General features: G+C 34.9%; 3 protein-coding genes across 6 annotated transcripts in view; 2 read left to right on the top strand and 1 right to left on the bottom strand.

The window, feature by feature from the left end:
* Positions 1–3,192, top strand: part of LOC134854895 (endosome/lysosome-associated apoptosis and autophagy regulator family member 2-like) — a 39,785-nt gene extending 36,593 nt beyond the window's left edge. For both annotated transcript variants that reach the window (XM_063871255.1, XM_063871254.1), the window contains 2 exons: positions 1,089–1,340; positions 1,794–3,192. In XM_063871255.1, coding sequence (XP_063727325.1) covers positions 1,089–1,340; positions 1,794–1,913 — 372 coding nt within the window. In that variant the 3' untranslated portion in view covers positions 1,914–3,192. The remainder of the gene's footprint in view (positions 1–1,088; positions 1,341–1,793) is intronic.
* The window catches only part of LOC134854384 (cullin-associated NEDD8-dissociated protein 1-like), a 277,297-nt gene that overhangs the window by 226,359 nt on the left and 29,884 nt on the right, over positions 1–21,054 (bottom strand). The gene's annotated exons all lie outside the window — the stretch shown is intronic.
* On the top strand, positions 7,054–10,607 carry LOC134854745 (uncharacterized). The gene is made up of 5 exons (XM_063871103.1): positions 7,054–7,272; positions 8,647–8,763; positions 9,176–9,338; positions 9,584–9,720; positions 10,404–10,607. The coding sequence occupies exons 1-5, from the start codon at positions 7,054–7,056 to the stop codon at positions 10,605–10,607; spliced, it is 840 nt and encodes a 279-aa protein (XP_063727173.1).

The raw sequence follows: 21,054 nt of genomic DNA, 5'->3' as shown, positions 1-21,054 counted from the left end.
GCTTTGGAAAAATCCTCGCAAACAATGTAAAGAATGTGAATTATTGATTTCAAATTATTTCTTTGGGAAGCTGATGAGCTTGACTTACACCTTTTTTTGCTTATAAAGGCAGATGACAGACTTTGAAAAGTTACTTAGCCCGATGTCGAAAAAATTCTAAAATTTATGAATAATTTCTGAGCTGATTTGACCCTTTTTTGACGCCGGGCCAAGCAGCTTTTAAAATTCTGTTATCTGTCGTTTTAGGCGACATGAGGTGTAAGTCAATCTCATCAGCTTCCCAAAGAACTAATTTGAACTCAATAATTCACATTCCTTGTATTGTTTGCGAGGATGTCTCAAAGCAAGAAGACCTCTAAAACTAGTTATGAGATATTGGCTAATTTACGCCTTCAAAACCAGATTTCTCTATTTTTAACCCTGCTAAGTCCTTCCATATAATTTCATCTAGTTTTAAAAATTGAACCCCATATCGTAAAAAGTTGCAGAGAAAGCATTCATTTGCTAGTTGCAATTTCTATGTCCCGTGACTGTATTTTACAAAATAGAATTTAATTATCAGTTTTCTCAGCAAAATGAAAATTTAACCTATTGATCCAGTTTTCTCCAATTGGGTTAATTTTTTCGAAAAAGTCAATCATAATTTGTTCTAGAAGTTCAAAGGGCTTTAAGGCCATCTATTTTTTGTTGAGTTTTTTTCAAAAAATAGTTCAGTATTTTTTCTGCGTTTATTGACTCTTTTCCAACTGCCTGTTGGCTATTTTTCCCCACAAAACCAAAATGGGAATGGGATAAACGCAATAGTTCTAAGTTTTCTTGGGAGTATAAATTAATACATGATAAGGTACTCATTTCCGACTTGAAATTCGCTAAACATGCTGAAAAAAAAAATAGTTTTCAGAATGATGATTTACATCTGTATAAAATTAAAATCAAATATTTTTAAATTTGACGCTTGTTAATTAATGAGTGAGGAAAAAAATTATTCGGCAAGATAATGGAATAAAGTTTCATTGTGTATAGTTAGTTCCAAGTAGTTTCATATGGTTTCAAGTGACTTGACTCATGCTAAGAGTTTCAAATTCCAGGTCCAACTGGCCATAATAGTGGCTGTGATTGTGGTGTTCATAATGGCAGTCATCAGTGCCTACTACTGGCGCAAAACTCAACGACTCGAGTACAAGTACCAGAAGCTGGTCCAGAGTTCTAGCAAGGATGGAACTACCCAGTTCGCAGAGGCGCCATCCTGTGGAATTAGTGAGGATGAAGATGAAGATGATGACGAGATTAATGGTTTTGGAAATGACAAGAAGTCAATCCTCGGAAAATTCAAACTGAAGGTAAAAGCTATCATTATTCTAGAGCTTAATAATTTTTACCAAAAAACGCAGCGTCGTAATCAAGGGCATGAAATCGTTTCCGCCGTCAAAGGTGAAATTTGGAGCATAGAGCTATTTGGTATCAGAGTGTCTGAAACCCTTTGCTATGTATTTTTGTTGCAAAAAGGCTTTTTTTACAATTTAGTTAATTTGAAGTTATGAAGTTTTATAAAATGACCATGAAAACTTATTTGATAGATTGGTTTGAGGAAATAGTTCTGAGAAAATCTTGAATAAAAAAATTGAATCGCAACACTTGATTGTTTTGATATTGTCAATTAAGTAGTTTACAATGGCATGAGGGAAATGTACAAAATTCGTGTATTCTTAACCAATGAAGTAGTATTTTATAATAGAAGTAGAAATTCCGTACTAGGTAAAGTTGGGAGGATAATTCACTAAATCCGTTTTTAGAACGGCAAGGCGCCCTTTAAAGATAATCAGGGCTCAGATGACGAGGCACATGTGAGATTAAACTCAGGTGGCAGATACATTGATGACTTTGAACTAGAGAATTCCGCCAGTCGAATCTAGAGTAAATTACATGCCTGTACAACACCTTCTGATTCCTATCAGATTTACTCGCAGAACACCTTCTGATGCAAACAGATTTACCTGCAGAACACCTTCTGATGCGCATAGGATCTGCCTGCAAACACTTTATGGCTTTGTTAACTGTGGCTCAAGAAATTAGCTACTCTCCAATCAAGTGATCAATACAATCAACAGCTGCCGACTTAATTGTAGACATTTTAGTCTAAAAAACAATCAACGAGACACTGCTGCCGCCGACATTTTCGAACAGGAGGCTATCATAAAAGGACAGTTTCACTTGGCTAGGAAGTACTAATCTATTCACTCTTACCGCTCATATAAAGGAAAATGCTTCTAAGATCAAATCTTTAGCTTGCAGTTTGTCTTTTTGTCCGTTTAATCTTAATTTAAATGTTCAATGTTGTACCTTTTAATGCGCATTATCAGTGTCATATTTATCATCTTTTTATCGCCACAGCAGACTTGAAATTCAAATAAGATTTTTAAAATTAAAACTTTTGATATCGAATGCGGTAAATCAAAATAGATTTTTCATTCAAATCTTTTCAAGTAGTCTTCTGTTTTGATATATGAATGCATCGTCATGATATAAAAGTCACAAATTTATTGAAGCAAGATCGTTTCTGTTAGGGTTTTCTGTAAATTTTAATGCCGATGAATAATTATTGTAAAGGTCATCTTGTGTGTTGTATGAATTAGCTTAAATTGGGTTCTCGTTTTGTTTAACCTGATCCAAACACCTTGCTAGCTAGCTGCTATCGCTTTTTTGTTGAAATCTTATTCATCACTGAATTTTGAAACAGGCTCCTCATCTAACAAGAAAATAAGGCTCCTCATCTAACCACGGAAGGTGGAGTCGTTTAATATTCACGATCAATTTCTCGACAAATGTTTGAAGAAAAATTATTTTCTTAAGTCTGTCGATTTTTTGGATTAAATCAATTGAGGTTTCATTGCTAATTGGCAATTGTACAATCGAAGTGTTTCGTCAACAAAGTTTTCCAATTTTACCCATATCTATTTATTGATAATCAATTCTATGTCTAGCTATATAAAAATTTTATTCTACATGTCTGTGCTATTTTGGTAAAAAGTCAGTCTTCACAAGTTCTCGGCACTTTCAAGGTTTAAATTAAAATGGTTTTGTTGTAAATATTGAATAATAAATGTGGCGTCCAACATCTAGACAATGTATGTATATTTTTGGTTATGGAACTCATCTCAGTTTTATAGCGTTCAATTGAAGTTACATTTCCTACTTTTTTGAAATCGATATAGAAAAGGGAAATTTGCAAGTCGGAATGAGAGCAATAAGTTGTCGCTTTTTTATTGATCAGTTTTTGGCTGAAGTTTCTACTATTACAAACGCCGAATAGACGTTTGAAGTCATCAGAGAGAAATAATGCTCTATAAAAGAATTGTTTCTTCCTTTTGTTTCGACTTTCGAAGAAAGTGCGGAATATTTACGCTTGGTGTGGTTTTTTTATTCCGTCAATTTTCGACTTTTTAACTAATTGTTTTTGACGGAAATTATTTATACAATCTGAAAGATATTGTTATCCTAAGCTCAAATTTAAAATTATATTGCTCATAAGTGATCATTTTAGTTCCGACTTTCGAAGAAAACGGAATATTTATCCTCGGTGTGGGTTTTTATTCAGTCAATTTTCACCGATCGAAATAATGTTTTTCAACAAAACTTTTTTATACCCCATTAAAGATCCTGAGTTCAAATTTAAAAAGATATTTCACCTCCGATTATTTTTTAAGTTCTGGGGGATTGAAAATTGCCAAATTTGCCATGTTCTGGACTTCATTATGCGCGCTTTGAAGAGTTTATTCATAATGATGAAAGAGTAATGCGAATTATTCATGCGTGGCGAATTATCCCGCACAACAAAATCGTTCCAAATTGAATTGAGGCTAGCTAATTGGTATTCGTATTGATTTCTTACGACTCAAAATTTTACTCTTTGATATTGTCCAAAATGTAAAGGGTTTCAAAATGTTCTTTTCCCAAAAACTATTCGATATGAATTAGGGAACAGTCGGAACATTCAGGTCTTTGCCTTGATATACAAGCAGTCTTGTTTGTAAAGTTATGGGCGTTTGAAAATTGCTAATTTGGCCAAATTGTGATAATTAAATGCGATATATTGGAGTAAATGCGAGTGAATGGAGGCCAGCAATTTAATCTCATTAGCACAATACGAGACGCTAAACAGACCCTTAGTTTTTAACATAGCGTGTTAGGGTGGGGGGATAAAGGAAAAAATGAAAATTTTTTCGCTCAATAATTTTGCCAATTATTCAACCAAAAAAAAGTTTTCATTTGACCTTAAGTGCACTCGGAACATTCAGAGTTTTGCCCTGATATACGAGCAGTCTTGTTTATGCATAACAACTTCTTCCAATATCTTAAAATTCAATACACAAGTTTAATTGGCATTGATTAGCCGACTGCTGTGCAAGTAGCCAGATTTTTCAATCAGTGAATAATATTTGAGAATTCCTCAATAAATGCTGGCGGTTAAATAAACTGAGTGCTACAGTATTTTAAAAAAATCCTGAAACGGAATGTTAAATTAAAATAAAAGGAATAACATCTGAAATAGTGTTAATGTGTCACAAAAGTGTGACAAATCGATCCTTATTTGAGGGGCCTGAAATCAAGGTTCTGAACAACCCTTGTGTTAATAAAAACAAAGACAAATTATGCACTCAGTGTTTCGATCACTCTTGACAAAAATGGTTGAAATCATGTGTCTTTCTGCCATATTCCAGGAATATCAAGATGGATGTGATCGTGGATTTGGAAACATGTATAGTTTAATTCACATGTTTTTTATATTCGATGTATTCAAAGTATCCCTAGCAGTGATGACCATGCAATGAACAATTTAAATTACTCTATATTTCTTCCGACCACTCTCGAAGAGTGAAGGAAGGAATTTTAAGACGTTTTTTTTCCAGCCGGTTTTGGATACCTCAAGGAAAACTCATATGGGAACAAGTGTGGTTTCGTATTTAAGCCCTTTCGGTCTAATTTGGATTCTAAAAAGAAAAATTTAAAAGATTCCCTGTGTCGAATAAAGTGGTCAAAATTTTTTTATTTTCCGACTAAATTTGATAAGGCTGGCCTTCCAAACTTAATTCTTTCAGAAGTTTCACGCTTTGTTAAGGCAATTTTCTAAATATAGTTGCCGTTCTTTCTAGCATCGTTCACCTTGTTAAGATTCATGATCGTTGTGATTACTCTTATATAGGTCTTGATGATTTTTTTCAGGAAAAAGACTTGAAATTTGTTGACGCTTAATTTTGATTTTTCGCGGTTGGATTTGTGATTTCTTAAGTTCAGTGTATTTCCATTATTAAAAGAAAGGCAAACTCCGCTATCGAATAGCAGAAGTGTAAATGTTACGAAAAACATGATCGACTTCCTGTTTTGAAAGTGGATTTTATTTATCAGCTTTTCCAGCAGAATAAAAAAATTTACCTATTGATCCAGTTTTCGAATATGGTGAATTTCATCAAAAAAAGTGTTAGTCATAATTTGTTCTTGAAATTCAAAGAGCTTTAAGGACTTAATTTTTTTTCGACAATTAAAGTTTGTTCAAAAAATAGTCCGTTTTTTCTGTTTGCTTACGTTTTTGACTCTTGGCTGTTGGGTGTTTCAATTGCCCTTTCTATAAAAATAATCAACAATTTTTTTATTTTAGAATTTTTTTTTTAGTTTTAGGGATGTTTTCTTAAATAAATGTGCACGGAACTTTCTGTGCTGCTTTCATATTGACCGGCTAACTTTGTTTTCTTTTGAGCTCCAAATCATTTATATGTAAAAACTGTGCCAAAAAAGTAGCGAAAAACCGTCTAAACATTTTTGATTTTGGGTCTAATTTTGAGCGAACAAATCGAGCAAGCAGGCTTATGATACTACGATACGGAGATAAGACGTAAAATTTTAATTTTACTCTAGGAATGTTAATTTTCGAAGCTTATGTAAGCGCCATCTTGAGAACAGAACAATCCTTAGAAAGAATTGTTGTTTTTTATTAAATTTTTTTTGATAAAAAACGTTTTCAAACATGCGTGTTCTACTCTTACTATCGAAAGTAATTATTTTCTAATCTGTTATTCAGATCCGATTATAAACAAGCGAACAAAAATATTCAATTTGCAAAGCAAAATGTTTTTTATTTATTTTGTGGTTGGAACTTTGTGCTATTTGCACAGCATCCTTGTTTTTTTTTGCTCATGGAAAAGTTTGTTTATTTTCGAAAATTTTCTTATTGGACTATCCTGTATATGCTTATTTTTTCGACATAATTCCCTAAGCGATTCCTTTTTATGAGTTGAACCTTTTGAACCATTTCAAAATATTTCAAGGATTTTTGATGGTGCAGGTAATTCAGTTTCTAGATTTGTATTTTGGCATTTTTTGTATCAAAGATTTCATTTGTTGAACGGTTTCGCTTGCTATATTAGCTTCGTTGCCTTATATAACGCCGTTTGAACAACGTAAATAGATTTGGAAGTTCAAAAATGATTTCAGCTGTAAAATTCGTATGGCCATTTTTGCCGGCCAGATTTACTGTCCATATTCATTCACATTCATACAGAGTTGATCTCTTGGTTACTCAGGCGTCGCTCCACGGTTCTTAGTCAGTTTCAGAGGAATTATTTCAGAAGTAAAGTTGGAAGCGAAATTCCATTATTTGAGAAGTGCATGTTTTACACGGTTATGAAAAATCGGTTTATTGATTTTAACCAAAGCTAATTGAAAAAGCAAGCGGCACATTCAATGTTTGAATTTGACTCGATTTGTTTTGTCTCAAGGAAAAAAAAGTCTACCGAGAAAGTGTGATGAAATTTTGTTTGCTTTTAAGTGAAAACTTTACAGCTCCCTGCATGTATTTATGTTATCTCAACCATCCTATTCTTCCCTTCCTATGAAAACAAAGCTTAATTTAATTTCTGCTTTCACAAATTGGTTTTTTGATTCTAATTTTTCCGCAATTTCAGAAAGCTATGGTTTGACTACTTGTTTAATTCCGGTCAACGGAAAAACATCAAACGGACACTCAATAAGGTCACAAAAACAATAAAACAGTATCGGAAAATGCTGGACGTTTTTGAATCCTTCTTGAAAGAAAACTTTTCGGCTGACGACAATACAGTTGCCAGTGTGTTCCGGGCATTCGATCAGGACAATGACCAGGTGTTGAATCGAGAGGAGTTTGAACTGTTTATCCAGCAGCTGTTTCAGAAGACAGCTCACATCTATAATCTGACAGCTCAGCAAGTGGAAGATGTGAGATACCTGCTCGATCTGACTCAAGTGAGTTGTGATTTTTGTTCTATTGTTGCAATGAAACGATGTAGGTTTAATGCCAAATTTTTGGAAATATATTTTTCCGTCGACGAATCTAAACTAAGCTGATTGACCTGAAACTGCTCGAAAATCTTTTTTTTTCTGTCATTTTACCCCGAAAAAACCGTAAAAATTATATTAACCTATAAAGCACTGTTTTCTGACCAATTAATGGGCTCAAGGTTTCCGAGTTTTCCCAAAATTTGGAGCTAAGTGTATTACATGGCCACGTACGTCTAAAACGGTTATTGATTCCAAGCTTGATATGCCATAAGCTTAATTATTCTTCATGTTATCTGATACTTTTTTTTTAGTATTGGTTATCTTGTGGCAAACATGATTTGTTGTAAATTCAATTAAGGTTGAACTGCTTAACGTTCGGCCTGTATCCGAAAGTAAATTTAGTCATTTGAGTCTGATATCTTTGCTTTTTGTTTGGACCATTGAAATTGGGGGGAAACTTTGTATTCAGGTGCAGGGGCGGATCTAGGATTTTCTCGAGGGGGGAATCCTAGATCCCAACTTTCTACGCGTGTGTTTATTTCTCTCATCAGATCACGCTCAAGTAACGACTCCAATTTAAACAACTAAGTAGTGTTTTATGAATGTGGTCGGAACATTCTGTGCTACTTGTACAGCAACCGGCTATCCTTGTTTTATTTTATTTTATATTTATCTTTCTGTGCTATGTGCACATCAATCGGCTTTTGTTCTTGCGTTTTAGAGTAGTACAATTACACTGCCCATATTCGGCCTGCTCTGGTCTCACTGCGTAAAATCAATTCTCAGTCCTAAAAGTGCCCTCCTTGTGCTCGACGTACAGAACGATCACGCCTCTCTTCTTTCCACAGAGGTCAAACTAACCCTCTTTTCGAACTTGAATGACTTGACCGAGAGACAATTTGACTTGTTCGTACTGGGATTGGACTCCTACCCGAATGATCACGCGTCTTTCGTGGAAAACTTGCAATTTCATCAGTGTTGTACTTTTTCAACTTGATATTTTGCTTTCACTGTATAAAAGCAGAGGCCCTTTAAAATCAATTTTTCGAATACAATAGATAAAATTTTGGAAAAAAAATGAAATTATTTGGAGGAAAATTACGTTATTATTTTAACTTTCAATTGCTTACCTTTTGTATTACTTTTTTAAATCGTTTGTCATATAGATCCATGGATGCTCGAGTGATGTTAGATGATGAGTCGAACCGCTATTTGATTTTACCAATTTTTTGACAGTATTTTGTGATTATTTCAAATAGCTAAATTTTGATGACAGCATTAAATGTACAGCATTGAGTTTTGCCTTGAATCAGTCACAAACTTGTGCAATATGCGCAGCCATCAGTTGATCACCTCACTGTAGGGGAATCAGTCACTTTCCAGGACAAACAAAGAGGACAGTTCAAGTTGACATTGAACCGAAAACACTGTGTCGCGGGTACCAAGGGAGCCGAGGTCAGTTACAGTTCATATTTTCAAGCTATTTGGAAGTTAAATTTAAGGATTTTCTATACAGTTCAAATCACGATTGAAAGGTCTTTCCGGCTCTTCTCCCGTTTACTTTTTACAGATATAAACATCGTTTTTAAATTGTGTTCATTGACTTAACGAGGTATATGTTGATAAAATGCGTTTGTAATTGGGTATTTAACCCATATGCCAAATTTTCATGCCAATGATTGCACGACTTGAACAAAAAGTATGAACATAAAAAAAGTCGCATGCGAGGGGACGACAGAATAGCCGATCATTGATAGGCTCAAACACTCAATTCCATCTGACATTTCTTTGTGGTATCCGGTTTTGCGTGGCAAAGTTCTTCGCCTTCGTTGAACGGGACAGTTGGTTAATTTAATGTTTATTTAAGGTGGTAAATCATCTGAATATACCCAAAGATACTCTGCGAGTGTGCAAGGGTACAAGTGCGATGCATAGTGTCCGTTCGGCGTTTCGAGACGAAGCAAGGGACGAAGACACTGGTCTAATAGCTATGCTTCGGAAAAGAGAAATTACTGATCTTTACATCGCAGGTAGGCCGTGGATTTTCCTACATTTCTCACTGATTTATAGTTATGAAATCTTGGAAGTACGGCCCTAATAGTCGATAGGATTGAATTGCTGTCAGCTTTTTGTTTTTCGCAGAATGCGATTTTTTTTCTTACTGTTCTTAACTCAACCAATGAGCTAATAGTTTTTTTCACATGCACTGGATTTGTATATAATTTCCATAAATTGACAGAAATATTCTCGGTTGCGATTGTTTTTTATATTTGAGGCCTCGGATTGTCCTCTGGAGTGCGACAGACTGCGCTGGACGCAGTGACCCATGGCTTCAGAACTGTTGTCATCTGGGACGCCTGTTGTGAGGTCGCACATCTACCACCCGACAGTCCATCACGATCTCTCGCACCAGTGATAAGCCTTTACAAACAGCTACGGAGTTTCAAAAAGTTCACACAGAAAATTAATTGAAAAGAACAATCTGCTATTTTTTTTACAAACTTTGCATCCTATTTCAGCCGAAAAAACCGTTTGAAAAACTAAGTATATTTTAACTTACCAGTTTGCTTATTGATTTTAACGTCGCTGGCTTAAGTCAACGTCGCTTGCTGAAAAATGCCTTTCCCAAAATTTGAGTAATAATAAGTAATTAAGCTTTGCAATTCATGATTTCTAATGGAGTTCAAATCAATCTTCCGTATCATATAACTTAAATGAATAATTCTGAACTGAAATTTTGGAATTTTCTGATGGCCCAAAATTATAACGTTCATGCCCAAGTATTTTTTTCTGTTTTCCTCAATTTCAATCAATTAGATTCAAGCAGTATATGATACATTTTCCAAAAAAAACTAGCCAAAATCAAACTTGAGACGTCATACGGCTCAAGTTTGATTTTGATTGGTTTTTAAAAAAATTAATCATGCTTTTTGAATAAACTAAGTTTTTCAGACAGCTGAAAACTGAATACAGATTTCGTTTAAAATTGGCAGATTGTTCTTTTCAATCAATTGTCTACCTGAACTATTTGCAACTATCACAGAATTTAAAGTATTGTTAATTGAAATGCTCACCAATGACTGCTTCTTTTTCAGCTGTTGAGCAGTGGAGTGGCAGCTGTAATGACAGACGAAGTGGAACAGATGTTGAACTGTAGCAACAGGAGACCCGAGTTGGGATACGTATCGGCTGTGAATTATGCAATGGCTCTGAAGAAGCTATCCAGGATGATTCCGATAACGTCACAGGAAAATGAGAACGAAGGAGGAGCCAGTTTGGAGGACGAGTCAGAGACTTAAATAAGAGTTCTCTCAAAAACTCATATCTTTTTTTACAATTTCCACTTTTTGATGACTTGTTTTAACATATCAGGGGAAATGGTCAGTCTACGTTTCAGAATTTTTTAAAAATGAGTCTCCATTCATTGCATATTTATATGTCGGTGTAATTGCCGTTTATCCTCTCAAATTTTGTATTCAAATTTGAGAGGATTTAGGTTTTGAATTTATATCTATTTCAATAGCCTGAGGTAATTGTAAATTCAACCAGAGGTGGATCTAGGATTTTCCCTAAGTGACTGATTTTCCAATATATATTCCGATAAAAATTATTTTCCGAGGTCTCGTCACTTACTATAAAGACCCTTTTTACCCAATATTTTCTGCGCCCAAAATTTTGCGCGCAGGCGAATTCTCGAAAAAAAAACAGTCAACAAGGCTTTTGTGGAATTTTTTGGAAGATTTTGACCCGAAAGTGGCGCTGTTTCGGCGCTTCTCATACCGAAAATAAAATTTAATATAAGTATATAAATTTTGCGGTCCGTGGGCCGAAATTGATGTTGTAACGTAGTATCAGAGATTTCCAGTTTAGGTATCGAATCACTGCGCAAGAGAAGTACGCCTCCGCTCATGATTTCATTACTACTCGAGACTGCCATGAAAAGATTGGCTTTTTTGCTGGCAGTTGCGGCCAGTAAAACTTAAGAATGCTCGATTTAGCATCTGAAAACAACGTATTTTGGACCAGGTCAAAGTAAAGTATAGTACTGACTTGACATTCAGAAAAGTTTGCTTAAAGGTGCCTCGAAAAAATACATGTTTGTAATCATGTTTTTTGTCAGTAATTGAGGTGAAGTCACTTAATTGGTTTTTAAGGAATGTCTTAAAATGTGTCTCACGCTATTTTTTTGAGAGAAATCAGTTTTAAACTTGGTATCGATTCAAATTTGATAAGCAATTTTGAAGTTTCAATCATCAAAAATTACAGTCTAAGGCAGGGGCGGATCTAGGATTTTCTCGAGAGGGAGCGACCAAATTGATTTTCCAAGGACTCCCAGGACACTATAAAAACCTATTTTGAACATTTTTGTTCTGCAGGCAATTTTTTTTAAAAAGGTCAAAAACAAGCGTTTTTGGAAAATTATGACGTAAAAATGCCTGTTTTGGCGCGCGCTCCCCTTCAAATTTAGTACATTTTGGCGCCAAAGGAACTTTCAAAAAATTTTTAGGGTTGGTCGGCCTAAAACGGATGTGATAAAATAATACCAAATGGGAACCCTTTGGTTAGTGAACGGGTCGAGTTCCTAATAAGGGGGCGTCCGTCCCCCTAAGTTCGCCCTTGGCCTAACGCGACTATTTTTAAGAGTCCTTGAATGTAGTTCAGACTCTTATATATGGCCTAATAATTTTTTGTACTTATTGGCGGCTTGATTTTTGATTTTTTTGAAGTTCAGTTCAGTTCTTCAGGGCAAGCTCCACTATCGAACAGCGAAAACGTAAAGATCACGAAAAACATGATCGACTTCTTGTTTCGAAATTGGAATTTAATTAACAAATTTCGCAGCGGAATGAAAAATTTTCCTTTTGATCCAGTTTTCTCAAAAAATATCTATCATAAATTGTTCAGGAAATTCTTAAGGCTTGAAGGGCATTCTACTTTTTTAAAAGTCGAATTTTGAGATGTTTTCAAAAAAAATTAGTTGTTAATTGTTTTCTGTTTATTTGAGTTCAATGATTTTTTACAACTCTATTAGCTATGTTTTTGAAAAAATTTTTATGTTGTTTGATAGTCTTTTTGATTTACTTTTTCAATTTGCTTGGGTTCAGTTACTATTGTTTTCTTTTCCATGAAAAGAAACAAAACGTGAATATTCGTGGTGTAATTTTTGAAAAGCGGGTCAAATTATCGAAAACTTTCGATCATAAGTTTTTAGAAGTTTGGACTTAAAGTCAAATATTTAAAAAAACTGCTGCTTGATTAATTCGAGTTTGCCGACTTATCGACCAAAAAAGATTCGCATTTTACTGTGCAATAGTTATGCAATTATGGCTTATTTTCAGAAGAAAAACATCATGCTGCTAAATAATTGTTCATCGAAAATTTTCAGTGCGTTAATGAATCGTCTTCATCGTGAGAAGAGTAGTGGTGATTTTTGGCGTTTAAAATTTTCAAGCTATCAATTAATTTCTTTAAATTAACCTTAAATTTTAGTTCAAGATTTGTCTGATCGAATTTTTGTTTTGAGAACGTCCCTGAACTTCCGTTTTTTTTCTTAGTTTCGACTACCTGAAAGAAAACCTATATTATCATATTTACACAGGCAGGCTAGCGAGAGTTAGGTATTATTACGAACGTTATTTTTTTCTAGCCTAACTCGAAAATATAAATGTTCAATAAAATTATCCACTTATTACACAAGCAAAGCATGTGTTATAGTATGAACTCTCGTTTTTTGCAACCTCAGTCGCAAATATTAGAGTTCACTTTGAAAGTGTCCTTTTATTGCAGTATGTGCATAAGATCAATGACAAGCTTTTAAGTACAGCTAATGCTAAGGATATTAACACAGACTATTATACTACAAGAAGCAATTTAGCTTTAAGTTATCATGTATATGTAGCGTAGAGGTAGGGAAGGAGACCAGCAGCAAAATAAGAGGGTTCGAACCTGGGCAGGGTCGGATGTTTTTAATGAACTTTTTTGTATAATGCGTCCGATCTATAATTTAAGGCATGTTAATTGGTAATTTTTTTTTTCAAATTGACTGGTACTGCGAATGCATCTTAATTGGTTTGCGTCAACTAGCATTTATGTAGACTCATAATTGGCATGCGGCATTTAAGAAGTTATGTAGATTCAAAGTTATACTCATTCAGTTTTTCCCAGTAGCGTTATCGGTCATATTTTTGCTTGTGTATGCGAAGTGCAACTTCGCCTCTGTATAAAAGTTTCCTTGTAGCATAGGAATTATCTCTAGGTCGCAGGTTCGAATCCGAGACGTTGCCAAGTTTTTATTGATTCGAGGCATACTTCCAATTTTGCTATTGCTCTTTTTAGAGCTGCGGTTTTTCGTTTTCACGCTAGTATTTGCAAAGCAAAGCGTTGCTTCTGTGCAAAAATCTGTTTGTCCGTTTTAAAGATCTATCTGTCTCTGTCCACATTAAAACTCTTTTTGTCGTGATTGGCCTTAAGGTATTTCTAAAAAAAATCTCTCGGTCTCGAGAAAACATGTGTGACTTTTAAAAGATAATTAAGAAAAACATACTTAAACATAAAAATTTGATTACAGTAAATAATTTTACAATTAAAACAAAAACATACTTTTAGTTCGAAATGTTCTTCTCCGACGGCAGGAATTAACTATGGATTAGCTTGTGTCTTTGTCTGTCCGATTTTGACTACCTGAAGTAAACCTCGTACGTGGTCAAGTGTTGATTTGTATTATAGCACTATTGGGCGTGATTCGAACTCAAAAAAGTTGTCTCATTTTTGGAATGTTGTGTAAATTTTTCCATTTTACACGGCGGCCAAATACATGGCCCAATTTTTAGATAGTTTCAGATCTCTTAGAACTTTTGTTGTTCAAGCGCTTATTACGCTAAAGCCGCTTGTTTTGAAAATGCGAAGTTAAACGGCCGAAATTTTTTCCATGGATTAAAACTATCTAATTTAAGGCTCAAAATTTTATACCCTGACCCTTGAATATAACTCAATGTGTACAATAACATGTCATAGGAATCTGATGAAAATTGTTTCACAATAGTTTGAAATTCATTGTCCGGTAGTCGTAGGCATTATTGCTGACCAGCACAGAAGTACACGCGTCTTAAGACAAAAATACGAAAAAACAAAGTGAACATTTTGACGAAAGAAGCTGGTTGCTTTAGATATGGTGCAAAACTGTTGCCTGGTAAATGATAAATAATTAAAAACTTCCAAATACTTTTTTTGCCGTTTCCTTCGCGTTAGAACTCCGTTAGGTTTTTTACTCACTTCTTTCTTTTTCATGGATCAGAAAAATTAATAGTGGAATCAGAGTTTGATTGTGATCTTCGGTTTGGTTACGTTTTTCATTATTCAGACCAAAATTTTTGACTTGCTTTAGTGTGTAAATTTTTCTTATGAAGAGTAGTTACTTGATAGAAGATCTAGTGTTTGAGAGAAACCTAATATTAATCATAGGATAACAACCAAGGGTAAACTATCAATTTGAAATCTATATTTGTAATTATATGTAAAGATTTAATTTCATTAAGTCCAGATGGAGGAACTACGCTAAATAATGCATTTTGTTTGACTTTTCATGAAAAACTTACCAAAAGAAATCAATTTAATGACTGTTATTGATGGTTAAACTAAGAAACTGGGTGTAATACCGGCCTATGTTGTATCTTTACAATGAAGTGTTTTTTTTTTCAGTCAAGCTAAATTTCAGATTATCAATCGCTTTCTACAAGCGAAGTTGTCACCTTAGTATTATACAGTCAGTTGATAATTTTGATAAACCAAAAGACAAAAAATTTTCTGCAGCATTGACAAAATGATAGTTATTGAAGGTTATATTTTTGTTTTTTGATGATATTGATGCCCCGAGCTAAAGTAAACAGATATTTAGCTCTTAATCGCTTGACGAAAATTTTAATGGTTTGAAGAAATTGCTACTCAATGCATCGAGCATTGCGATTTATTCTGAATTCCGGCGCTGTGAAACCAGTTCAAATAACCACTCCAAATTGAAAAGGCAAACTAATGAATCCTTATAAAGGCCAACTTGTCTCAAACTGTAATTTTTACATGAAATTTCCTGAAAATGACTTTCCTTAAAAACATGTTTCTTTTACTGCTTATTTTTCCAAAGTAAAGCGTCGCGACTGTATGTGAAATGTATGAGGTTTTATTGAAATGTGGAACTCATTAATAATATTGAAATTCAATGTGTCAGAAAACAATATAAAAGGGGATACTGGTCGTTTCTTTGTCGGAAAATCGATACAGATGCGCTGGTTTTCTTGCTGAATAAAATTTTTTAGATGGATGCTGCGAACATAACACAATGAAAATAAACAAGGATAGCTAGTTGCTGTGCATGTATGTAGCACAGAATTTTCCGACCGCATTCATTAAAAAAATACAAAAAGTTTTTTCTTCAATTTGGTTAAGTATTTGTGGGTGATGTGATGAAAAACTATACAAGCGGGCATAGACTCTACAAATTAGGCAAAATTTACTACGTCATTTTCAAATAAAAAACAAAACCAAACAAAAACATGAAAAAAAAATCAAAAGAAATTCTTACGTTTTTTTTAAATACGTTTAAAAAAAATTTGCCCCAAAAAAAGTTAAATGAAGCTTCCATAACTAGTTGTTTTTGTTAAATCACGTTTTTCAGTTAAACTGACTAATTTGTATCAATTTTTATACAACGATTGCGTTACTCGCTCGAAATTAGATTCCACGATTTTTTGTGATACCTGATATTGCTTCGAAAACAAAAAAAAAAGAAAAAACTAAAACTCCCGAATACAAATTTGTTCCCTATTTTCAAACAATAACTTCGAGCCTTTTTCGAATGTTTTAGATTTCTGTCCCTTTGACGAGTTTGTTCATTGAAAACTATAAGGAAGTGTCAAGTATCAATTTATCAAATCGTTTTCTGAAAAACAGTGAAATGAATTAAAATGGTGGTATCTATATCCAGTCATGGTACTTCAGGCTATGAATACAAATTTTTAGCTACATTCTACTTCACGCCGTGACCTATAAATTGCGGGAAATCTAGGTTTCAAAAATACCAAGAAGCTAGTAATGAAAAACCATTCGCTTAGATATAAGATGAAACGATCTATTTGAAAATCGACGGAAAACATTTTTTTTAAATGTTACTAGCGGAGTGAGGTCACTTTCCAGCTAGTTATAGATAATATGCATGTTTCAACTTTCTTCGATATTTTTTCGATAACTCAAATAAAAAATATTCAAGTCGAAAAGTTGCGTTTGAATTCAGAAATAGTTTCAGCTATTCCAGGGAGAACAATACCTGGTATTTGGGTATCTGATGTTTATTATTACAATAGATATTATGCATTGATTTAGGAGCCTAGGCTATCATTATTTTATTCGCCAACACTTTTCTCTAGGTCAATCAAATTGATTTTCCAGGCCCTCACAAAGCTTTAAAAACACCCTTTTTTTGGTCAAATTTTTTGCGCCGCAGGCAAAATTTTGAAAAAAGGGGCCAAAAAAGTGTTTTTAGGCACTTTTTGAAAAGCTTTAGCCAAAAAATTGCATTTCTTCGGCGCACTCCCTCCTCAAAAATATTCTTCGACCCCCTGCCCTTGGAAGATTTTAGGGTCCATCAGCCCGCAATGGATATATCAAAATAGTTCAAAGGTGGACACTTTGGGTCGGCAGGGGGTCGAATCCCTGAGGCGAGGAGGTGTTCGCACCCCACCCGCCCGCCTTCTCCCCTAAATCCGCCCCTGGTCAGACCGGACAGATTGGCTGGTTTGTTTTGGAATGATTTTTTAGGTGTTGTAAATTGCCGCGAGCCCGTTTTAGCTCAGAAAATATTAGGACTATAATCACAAGTTAACCAAATTACTATTTTCAAACCCGCATTTCCTCAGATGGTAGATTTAAGCAGGAGAATTTTTGAGCCCAGATAATCAAAATCCTTCAAGAAGTCAAAACATGCCTTAGTTTTTGCTTGTTAAATTTGCTTGTTCAGAATGGAAATGATTCGAAACATGAACGAACAGAAATTTCGATCCAATTTTCAATAGAAATGCTTTGCGGCTATGTCTTAAGTGAGCAAAAGTCATATCACACCAAGTCAACATATCTTAGCGGATAATGCATGTGTTTTAAAATCAAAATTCGGAAGATCAATTCACCAAAATTACTAAAGGTTTGACTAATTGATCACAAAAGGAAGGGTAGACCCCCCAGTACCAGGCCAAGACAGTACTAGAGGGCGGAGTAAGGAAAAAAGTAAAATTCTTTTGATATTGGCCTCTACTATCTCCCAAAAAATCAGTCCTCTACGGCCACGGGAACATCGAAAAGTGTATGTTTTCTTCAAAATTCACTTGAATTTTTGAAAAGCTCAAAAAGTTTGATAAAATTAACAGAATTAGGAATGACTTAATTGCGCGAGAGAATACAAAAATGTTAAAATAGAATCTTTGTTGAAAATGTTGCAAATGTTTTTCGTTTTCTCATTCAATTGCCTGTACTTGTTGCGTTTGGGGTGACTGTTTCCCCCCTCGGCTTCCATTATATTGATTTTTTTTGGCAGCATCCAATTTGATTTGCTCCAGAGATTTGTGAATAGATGGGCGGTTTACTTTTAGGAGAGTAGCAACGCCAAGAGTCCAGCTTTCTGCGGCATTTGTTGTCCTAATTAATCCAGCAGCTGCTTCTTCGGAATGATTTCCAAGTTTTACTGGAAAAAGAAGATGGCGAGAAGTCTTTTTGATGGTCTTGCCTTTGATGTAAGTGCGTTGGAAGTGTGAGGCTACCCCATCAAATTTTTCAATGATGTTGTCGTCGAAATCAAATTTTTAAGATAATTTTTGGATCTCCTCACTAACCAAGTCGAAAGCGGCAGTGACTATTTCACCTTAAACAAAACTTAAGTCTGGAATTAGGCGCAGTGACAAATTGAGTTCGTACTTAATTTCGTGCAGTCGTTTTAGGCACACTTTATTTATTTTCCGGTTTAACGCTTGATATGAAAATAGTGGCCTTTAAGCAACGGTCCAGTGTGATGACTAGTGAAAGAATTTAGTGCTACATATTCAAAATCGAGGAGAATGCGGTGAGGCTCTGTGTTATTGGTGATGGCTGATAAACCTTTCGCTAAATTTTTGTATGTGTGCTCTCTTTTGCTTGGCAACAAGGCATGAATGCAGGTGGTAAAAGCCAGCAATTTGATTGTGGATGGTGTAAAGTTGATAAAATTGAAAAGGGGAAACTTTGAATATTCGGTCACACAGCCAAACACCTCGATGAAAAATCAAATTTAGGATTTTGTTCCGATCTCCTAAAATGAACACCTTTTCTGGATCTTCAATGCCGCTATCGGAGACGCAAAAGTTCTTGTATTGCGTCGGCACTCAAAATATCTGTCGACAATTGGAAGCAATATAGGTCTCTCATTTACCTTCTGTCAATTGAGGGCCCGAATAACCGCGACCGGCAAGGAAGATCTTATTGAACGGTTTTTTCTTCGGACACAGGCAGAAGGCAGTTTGCTCCAATATTGGTTTTGACTGGCACTTGCTGAGTTTTTGTCCTGTTTCATTTTCTGCACGAGAAGCCTTGCATTTGAACGACCGATCAGGAAAAACTTCGTGCGTGTGTTCATTTCTACAGAAAATAAGACTGCTATCTCGAGTTTTTGCTGTCGTTTTGCCTTTATGGGACTCCCACCTTGAACAGTTTCAGTTTTGTTTCCCGTTTCTTGATAAACTCGTGGCCATCGGTAATAAGCGTTATCCGATTCTGTTGGGGTAGACCCCATAAAGTTTGACTCATTTTGGTAAAACTTATTCAAAGGAAAGTTAATTTAATGAGGTAGTTTTTGTTTCATTTTGTACATGATATATAAAATTGGGGATTGAAACCTGTTTGAGTCAAATTTCAGATTTTGAGGCTAAAATTGCGATCGAGTTTTTTGAACAATTTTTATACCTTAAAGACTCAAATTAAGTCCAAATATTTGGGCTCAAATGAATTAACACATGACTTTTTCTTTCCAATTATAATTAGCACTTTGAAAGGTTGTTTTTCTATGCGGCAAATCGACACATGGTAAATTGGCAAATCGACACATGGTAGATTGGTTTATAGGGCAGATAAGTAAAGGTTAGATTGGTAAAGTGTAGATTGGTATAGGGTAGATTGGTATAGGGTAGATTAGTAGGTACGGTATATTGGCATAAGGTAGAATGGTATAGAGTAGTTTGGAATTGGGCAGAGTGTCCTGCCACTGAAAAATAAAAAACACATTCACGTTTGGAAAAGCATAAAAAGACATTCACATCTTGTGAAAACAAAAAAAGAAAATTACGTTGTCAGTATAACACGACAAGAAAAAGAATTCACCATCGAGTATCTAATTACAAAGGTCAATTTGATTCCCAGTTGAGATAGGGTTGTATAAGAGTGTTTACAGCTCCAGGTAAAAATGTTACTTTTAGGAAGATAACATGATGAAATACAGCAGTATGGATATTGAATATTGAATCTGAATAGCTTTAAGTCAAAATTGCTCTGAAAGTTACTAACGTTAACAAACAAAACACCCTAGTGAAACGGAGTGAAGCATCATTTGTTATTAGTCATCACCTAAATACCGTATTTTGATTTTAAAAATTACCAAAGACTAGAAATTTTTTATGAGCAGAATTAGGGTCTCTATATATTATGAAAAGAGCTCGGAAAATCAATTTGGTTGAAAAAAAAATCAAAAGAGATCAAAAATAAGCCCCCCCCCCCTGCAGTTGAGAAAATCTTAGATCCGCTCCTGGCTAACAGTGTTTTGAAAAATATTTTTGGCCTTGAAAATGGATAGTTTTTGTATTTCGGTCACCTATGAAAACTTAGACTTTTTATCTAGAAAGTATAATTTTTTGCATTTCAAAACCTTACATATGGTTGACTATGAATAGTCCCTACACGGGAGTAAAAATAGGGTTCCACGCGAAACTTGCTCTGCTCCAAAGGTCCAAATGATTCAATGGTTCTATTTGAATCATGCTTGCCAAACCAGACACATGTCTGCTTCAAAGTAATTCTAGTGTTTTATTGAATGAAACGAGTTCAAAACAAGTATTTATTATATCCTATTATGTTCTTGATAACCATCTCTGTAAAATACTATGAACTGACCAATCATGATCCATGACTAAAACTTACAATAATTTTGATTTACAAAACTTACAATAATTTGAGTGGCACCTCCTCGAGTGGTGTAGTCCTTTGCGGTATGGTCCACAGTAATCGAAAGTACCCCAGTGTACCAGGGGATTTGATCTGGGCTTTTGGATTGTCGGGTAAGTATTTGTACTTCCTATCTGCTTGCGCGATGTGCTGATGAGTTTACAGTATGTCACCGGCGGTTCATCAAAAGAAGCCAATTCTGCTAAAGTCACACGCCGCATTGCCCAGTGCTCAAAAAGGTAAGTGCGAAACTTGGAGAGCCTTGCTTCGGCAAACGTAAACCTTGGGGGTTACTCGACATTTCTGCAGTGTGCTTGCCCTCCTGGTCAGTGGTCTAACCATTACCACGTTTCCGTGCGTCTAAGTAGACACCTTGTACGGCTTCGTGTTCGGCGAAGGTCTATGCTTGAATAGTCCTGTGAGAACTCTTATGTCTAATTCGAGTTTTAGAGATACTCTTCCCTCCAAGCGGTAGCTATTTTCTATAGTTAGCGGCTATTGTTATAGGGGTCTTGCTTTGCT

The sequence above is a fragment of the Symsagittifera roscoffensis genome, chromosome 9, assembly GCF_963678635.1.
Source record: "Symsagittifera roscoffensis chromosome 9, txSymRosc1.1, whole genome shotgun sequence".
NCBI lineage: Eukaryota > Metazoa > Xenacoelomorpha > Acoela > Convolutidae > Symsagittifera > Symsagittifera roscoffensis.
The sequence above is the reverse complement of the archived record's forward strand: the minus strand, read 5'-3'. Positions and strand labels throughout refer to the sequence as shown.